At 49.2% G+C, this 7,511-nt stretch overlaps 1 protein-coding gene across 1 annotated transcript in view; it reads left to right on the top strand.

The window, feature by feature from the left end:
- The first annotated feature begins 447 nt into the window (after positions 1-447).
- The window catches only part of CHRNB3 (cholinergic receptor nicotinic beta 3 subunit), an 11,499-nt gene continuing 4,435 nt past the window's right edge, over positions 448-7,511 (top strand). The window contains exons 1-3 of the mRNA XM_010168015.1: positions 448-490; positions 4,022-4,173; positions 4,731-4,775. Of these exons, the coding sequence (XP_010166317.1) occupies positions 448-490; positions 4,022-4,173; positions 4,731-4,775 (240 nt within the window). The remainder of the gene's footprint in view (positions 491-4,021; positions 4,174-4,730; positions 4,776-7,511) is intronic.

Here is a 7,511-nt window from a genome sequence, read left to right as displayed (position 1 = left end):
ATTAGACCAACTGATACAGCTGGAGCAGACAGTCTTTCAGGCACGTGATCGGTCTTTGGGTCTGATCTGCAGCCTGTTTTTTCCCCAGCTGTAACTGGCAGTATAATAAAAAACATTTCTCCTTCTTGAAAACCTTGCCTCACTTCTACTCCGAGATGGCAGGGGCTATAGCCACCCAAATACTGCCACAAAAAATCAGTCAGAGTTTAGGACCCAGAGCCCTGTTTTAGGCTTACAGCATGTGACAGCTGACTGAAAATCAATGAAGTGTGATTTACAGCGCGTCATAATGAGGATGAATAAGGCTTGAAAGGTGCTGTCTTGCTTTGCAGACTCAATTGTCCGCCTTGATTTTCAACTAGATTGTTTTAGTCCCCTACTAGGATGAGACTGATTTGCTTATGAAAACAAAAGATTAGATTTAAAGGAAAAGCCACAGTGGTGCCCATGCTTTGCCTCCTGCTCTTTGTGCTGTGTCTGAACTGCTTGGGTAAGTGCAATTTCTCCTTCTTCCAATTCGAGCTGCAGATGTTCAAGAATTTTTTTACTGGCTATTTAGCTGCTGCTTGCTGGGACAAGGTAGATGCTGGTTTCCCTTGGTCCTCTTCTTAACGCTGTTTGACTAGCAAAAGGGGGTTTTTTTCAGTTGCCTTTGTGTTGCAACCACAGCCAGTTCGGCAACAGGGTTTTAGTAACTGGGGTGGGGAGGTGGTTACTGGATGGAAGTTAACAAAAAAATCCAAAGCTCTACTCTCACTGCTGAAGAAAGTTATGGGAGAATCTCCATCACCAGGAGGAAAACTGGGTGAGATGATGAAAGATTAAGTATCCTGTTTGTATTTCTTGGGGTGTTGTGCACATTTATATAGCAGACTCCTTGCCTCAGCCCTCCTGCTCCTGTGCCTGTGGGGAACTGCTCCTGGCATGGAACGCAGAGTGAAATGCGAACCTTGGGGAGAGGGGAGATGGCAAACAGTGCTCAGTTACTTGTACATGTGTTAACCTGCCAGGGAGCTCCCAAACTTTTGTCTTCTCCGTGCATCGTATGGTAAACTCGGGGGAGCATCTGTCCTATGGCCACCCCTCGGTTTTTTCAAAGACAGTACTACTTTGTTCAGTGTTTTCTGTATAGCTTTATCTAACTTAATCATCAGACAGGGCTTGACCAAAAGAGCTGTTAGGCTTTTTTTCCCGCTTGGTTTGTCTTTCTTCTCATTAAAAATTTCTGCTTTTAAACTGTCCCCCTGCAAATACTGAGTCTGTTTTATGAGGGCACCAATCTTATTCCTTCTGGCTCTCTTCTCTGTGAGACTTCTGAGGTCTCTTTCACTCTTTTCCGTGGCTTGCCCAGCAGCTGAGAATCAGCTTTACCACCTCTCTGCTATTCCCTCCTGCAGCGTTAGGGCCCTTGGACTTCAGGTGAGGTATGGACTGTGAAATGACAGCATTTTCCAGTGAGGGAGTTCATACATAGCCACGGACACCATGCCGATGGGGTGCACAGTTGCCTATGTGTGTGCAGGGGGTTATATGCAAATAAACCCAGAGCAATCCAGCATAACCACAAAGTTAGTTTTGATCAGGTGTGTTTTGGGGTCGTGGATTTTTTCTATTCAATGGCTTTCCCATTACATTTCCCATGTTTAACAACCATGCACCTAAAAGGAAAGTGAAAGGGATGGGAGCCGGGGTCTCTGCAGAGACTCGTGTATGTCAGGGGACTGGGCCACTGAGGTTGTGGGTAGTGAGGGGAGAAAAATATGTTCTTTTCCTTTGATATTGTGGATGCAATGCCTCTGTGGCATGTTTGGGCAGGCAATCCAGTTTCCTAGGCCAGACCCCAGACTGTCTCCCATTTGCTACGGTGGAGCTCGGGTTAGCCCTGGAGCAAGAATAAACCCTGGAGCAAACAGAAGGGGCATTTGTGGTTTCCCAGTAGGTAACAGCAAACCTCAAAGGATTGTGACAAAGTGGCAAGACACAGGGTGGCCGCAGATGCTGCTACAAACTATATTGACAGCTGCATGAGCCCATCCCTTGTTGTGGTGTAGAGCAGGTGGAAGGGAGTGTGAAGGCTCCCTCTGATCAGCTGGCCTTCACCTCCCCAGGGTTTGGTAACCCCACCAATGCCTAACAACAGAGGACAAGACCGCCTGTGCTAGAACATCTGGCTGTGAAGTGGTTGTTAACCTATGAGTGGCAATCATTAGGCTTCACAGTTTACAGATTCTCAAAGAGGAATGTGCATTTGCTATGACTGGAAGTGGGGGATGACAGCGCTGCTTGGACCTGGTGCCATCCTGAGAGAATCCAGTCAGCATTAGGGAATGATTTTGTCCAATGGGAAGCTCTGGCATGGGAGCAGGTTGTTGCTTCAGGCCATCCTTCAGCTGTACCACTTCCTGCCAGGTGTCCCCCGCCCATGGCCTCACATAGACCCCACCAAGGGAAAGGAGGCTGCACAGCCTGTCTCACCCATGAAATGAGCAGCAGCTGCTGGCGAAAGAGGACAGGACAGGGACAGTGGTCTGTGGTCACTCCTTTTCCTCCATGCACATGGCAGAACATTACCCTCTGCCTCTGATTTTCTCTTTGGAGGGGCCGCTGGGCTTAGATGCCCTTTTCTCTCTCCCCAAGCAAGGCACAGGGACCCTGCTGGGGGCTGCCTTACCTCTGATATTTGCTGCACAGTGTGTGTGAGTCCCCCAGCTGTGCCCCCCTGCCAGGGCTCTCCCATCTCCCGGTCCTTGCACTGTCCCTCAGTTGCAGAACCCTTCTGCACCTAATGGCTGTCAATCTGGGGTGGGCGGTGGGGGGACACACACAAGGTCGGCCCCAGGCAGCACCCTCTGAGGTCCCCTTTGCTGGCACAGCAATATTGTCAGTGACCCCCACAGCACAGAGACGGTCAGCATGAGCTCCTTTTTCCTCCATGGTTCTGCTGAAGACAGGTGAAATCCTGCTCATCTTTGGGTGCTGTGTGTGTGCATAAGGGAAGAGGTGGCAGTCATGTCAGGACCTCTGTGTCATGGAAAGAAGGACTGCCATTTGGGAGAGGATGAAGGATCTGAACTGCCCTTCCCCTTTCACGGTAGCATGAGGAAGGAGGGACTAGGGGAGTCCCAAGTCTTGCAGGTACAGACCATGATGTCCCTGTGCTTGGTTGCAGGCAGCCCTGGTCCTGGCTGCATCATCCAGCTCTTCCTGCTGCCAGATGAGCTCCTTTGGCTGTCTGCTCTGCTGATACTGTTGCCCATGCAACCCACCCTCCCTGACAGAGAGAGTTTAGCTTTCTCAATAATTTGCTGCTCTCCCCTGGTTAACTCCAGAAGGAGGATTGATTTCCAAGTGCTACACAAGGCTCCCTCTGATCTGGCTTACAGGTCCTGCAGCTTCCAGCAAGGAAATCCCACCACCCCAATCCTTGTGCAGGGCAGCCTCCATCTCAGAGGTGCCAAAGAAACCAAGTGAGTGTAAGTGAAATCCCCGGGCCTTGACATGCCCATAGAGTATTGCTGCTCTTTCCAGCTGCAAGCCAGCCAGCAAGGGATTGCCCCACAGTGGCCGGATTCCCTCTGTGGCCCCAGCTGTCTGTGGTACACCACAGGTATCTGAAAAAACAGGACTCTCTCAGGGTGACATTAGTCAGGCTGGATATTTACTACTTAAGAGTGAAAGAGAGCACCTGATGCTCTGATCCTGCAGATCTTTTTAAGAACAATGAACAAGAAAGACTGGGCATGTATGCTGACTCAAGAAAAAAGGCCACAGGAAACAGAAACCTAGTACAAAATCCTTACTGCTCTGGTCTGATGATTTTTTTTGAGCTGGGCTTGGGCTGTCTTGCCTTCCCCTCCCCTTGCTCTGGATCTGCTGAGAGTCTGTGTATCTGAATTTCTGCAGATTTTAGCAGCCTAGAGGCAAGTTTGTCTCACATCATTGCTCTCCTCAGTTCCTCAGCTCGTGCTGTTCCCCATGTCTGCTTTCTGACGTGCCCCCACTCTCTGTTTCTCTCTTCCAGATGTGGCTGCCTTCAGTTCAATCGCTGAAAACGAGGATGCGCTCCTCAAGCACTTATTTCAAGGCTATCAGAAATGGGTCCGCCCTGTGGAAAACTCCAACGACACTATCAAAGTCCTTTTTGGATTAAAGATATCACAGCTTGTGGATGTAGTAAGTGTTCTGCTGGACCTGGTAAAACACCCCTTCTTTTATAGACAGTCATGTCTATAAAATATAGACAGTTGTGTCCCCCCTGGGAGGGTTGGTGATGCCATTGGCTTTTGCCTCTTGACACATGAAGCGTGAAGTGATGGCCAGAAACACTGAGTGTGATGTACTGGTGGTGGTGTAACCTCCTGCCCCACACGCAGCATAGGCCATAAGACTAATTTGTCTTGTGGCAAACCTGAAGGTCCTTTTTTCCCCACTGTTCTCAGTGAATAAGGCCTCATTGCATCAGATATTCACCAAACAGTCCGTGGCACCTACATTTGCAATTTAATGACAAGGCAACTACAGGTCCATTTTCCAACCTCAGGAGCTCCCAGTAAGAGGAGGGACAGCACCTAGAAAGTCAGTTTACTTCCCTCAACAGTGACTGACGAGCCCAAGCCTGTGGGGTGACAGGACCATAGGGGTCTTCTCTGCTAAGCACAGGGTTGGACTCAGCAGGCATAGGGTCTGTTTCTGTTTGGTATTGCAATCCTCTCTACCTTGTGTCACCCTAGGATGAGAAGAATCAGCTGATGACAACCAACGTGTGGCTGAAGCAGGTAACAGACCAAATCAGACCTCCTCTTTCAGTGTGGGGCTGCTGAGCTGAGTGGTCATCCCAGCCTGCTGCCCACTGTGCCCTCCATCCCCTTTCCTGATGCCGAGTGGCCAGACAAAAGCAGCACCTTGTTACCCTGGCTGATGTTTTCACTTTAACTCCTCTCACTTCAGCAAATGCAGAAAGGGGCAGAAAGGCAAGCAAGTGGGCCTTCTTGAAATAGGGTACCCTCTTCTCCTGACCTGCACTCAAGCCAGTTGTATTTCAGGGAAGCAACATCTCCTGATACTGCTGTGGCTGTCCCTGGGATGCTGTGTGTGCCCTGAGGGACTATCCTGTCTCAGACTTAGAGGTCACACAAGTACTGTTTCTCTTGCCCGAGCAAACAGTGGTACCTTGGATAGGTTTCTTCTTTAGCGTAAGTAAAGACAAAGAAAAGACCAGCATGTTACCCCCCAAAAATAAAATCTGTGGCAAATTAATCACATTTCTCCAACATACTTGCTTCTGGAAGTGATAATTTATATAAGTGGGGAAAAGGTGCAAGTTGAACTGTTAGGTCTCCTTTCTTCTTCACTTCTGAAGAACACTGCATTTGGGTTAGATTACATTCCACCAGTTTATTGACCTTGTGACAATTATTTTAAGTCTCTCAACCATATGAGTATCTATAAACATGTCAGCTGATCCTAGGCAGAGGACATAAAACCCAAACCATACTTGAAATGATGCCATGGAAAGTGGTTCCCAGGGGTGGTGGAGAAGAAAGGGGGCTCAGTTTCTGTTCTCAGTCTGGTACCTGTAGTGCTGCAGTGAGCCTGAGCTTCTGGGTGGAGCAGGACCCCTAAAGGCCACACTGATGTTATATGCAAAGGTGGTCTCTCCCTTGAAGAGGCAGAAGCTCAGAATTCCCCTTTTGCTGCTGATCTAAATACGACTGCTGAGACCCTGCTCTGAGAGAGCTGTGGTGTTACATTTTCCCCCCTTCAGCTGCAATTGCAGAGACTTCATGTGCACAGGGCCAGGTCTCTGCTTCCTCACTTTGTTTGAGTAGTCTTGGGTAGACAGCGGGTCCCTCCTACAAAGGTAACCCCTGGCTGCTGGTCTGCCCTCTCCCCATTCCCACCCTCTCTCCTTGCAGGCTGCAGCACCCACTTCCCCCTGCGGGTCCAAGCACTGCAGTCTGCAGGCCTGAAATCAACCTACTTCACCTTCCTCATTCTCTCTGGTCCTGCAAGTGTTCTCAGAAAGATTTTGCAGCCATTGACAGAATATTCATGTGTCTGACCGTCTCCTTCTTCTGGAAGACTTGGCTGCTTGCTCCATCCAGGACAGCAAAGTCTCCTGTGTCTTGGGGCCGCTTTCATCCCTCTGGCTGGGTAATATCCTCACCCAGGTTGCAGGGACTGGAGAAGAGAGGGACTTGAAGTACTGACTCACATTAGCAGGCAAAACCCAAGTCCAGGCCGCCCAAGGGCATTAGGCCTGAGATGCTAATGCAGACAGACACCTACTGACCCTCTTTCCATTGCGGCAGGAACCAGTGTGGGGCCGTTTCGGGTTAGCCCGCCCACGCTGAGCTCCTTGTTTGCATTGCAGCATTGACCTCCCAGAGTCATAGCCCAGGTCCTGTATCACAACTCTTGCTGCAGGAAATCAGGTTCTGCTGCAGGTTACTCCAAACACACTGCAGGAGGCAGGGACATGCAGCCGCCTGCTCATTGCCTCTTGTGTGTGGGGGACGATGAGGGGGAAGCCATTTTATCTGATCCTTCTGCTGCATGCTGTGGCTAAAAGAAGGACCTACCCAGGAGGCTACACTGTAAGCATGCTGATTTCTCTGGAGGCCCCTTTGGAGACTGTGCTCAGATTTTAGCTGCTTCCTAGGGTAACTCAGGACTGTGATTTTCAGAATTACTGAGCTGGCCTCTCACTAGTTTTTACCATTTCTAATACCCCTTCTTCATCTGAAGGGCTGAGAACATCAAGGCCCAAATGAAATGCAAAGGGAGCAGAAAATAAGTGAGATATAGGCTCTCATTTTCACACATGCTGATGCCCCCAGGAGCTCAGGCTGAGCAATAAATACCTGTGGCCTGACCCAGGTGTCCTGCTTCGGAAGTCAAGCATTCCTGTAGTATTAGTGTGAGCTGGTCCCACATGCAATCCGGTGTTTGGGCGATTATCAGAGTGTGTAAGCACAGCAGCTGGGAAAAGTTCCATAAAACTAAGCAGAATTAAAATATTCGTTTCTTTTGGGTAGGGAAAAGTCAAAAACAGTAAAACAAACCGGAGTTCTCTAATGACACAGAGCCTGTTCTTCTGCAGGAGCTGTGGAGGTCAGGGAAGTCTGGTCCTCACCCTGGGTGTGTGAGGTTGAGGGGGAATCATAGTCATCAATTCTCTACAAGAGTCTGGCTTTTCTTATATGAGCAAAGCTTACATACAAGGGTTTTCTTTTTTCTTTTTAACTTGAAAAATCCAGGTGCTCAAGATGATGTACATGCAGGTGGGTACACAAGGTGCAAAGGAGCTTTTAGTGGTTGCTGAGATAGTACCTGGGTTAGGGCAAATTATAGAGTCTACTAACAAGGGTCAAGAATCTGGGTCCAATGTGTCTTGGTCTGCTTGCCATGGTTCAAGCACCTGAGTGACAGCCCAGAGATGGGAATTTGGCAGAACTGGAGGAAGGGGAGAACAAAGAGAGGGTCTAGAGCAGCTTGGAAGAAAGGGAGAA

Source organism: Antrostomus carolinensis, unplaced genomic scaffold, assembly GCF_000700745.2.
Source record: "Antrostomus carolinensis isolate BGI_N321 unplaced genomic scaffold, ASM70074v2 scaffold8765, whole genome shotgun sequence".
Classification (NCBI taxonomy): domain Eukaryota; kingdom Metazoa; phylum Chordata; class Aves; order Caprimulgiformes; family Caprimulgidae; genus Antrostomus; species Antrostomus carolinensis.
Note: the sequence above shows the minus strand (reverse complement) of the source record. Positions and strands in the feature narration are given on the sequence as shown.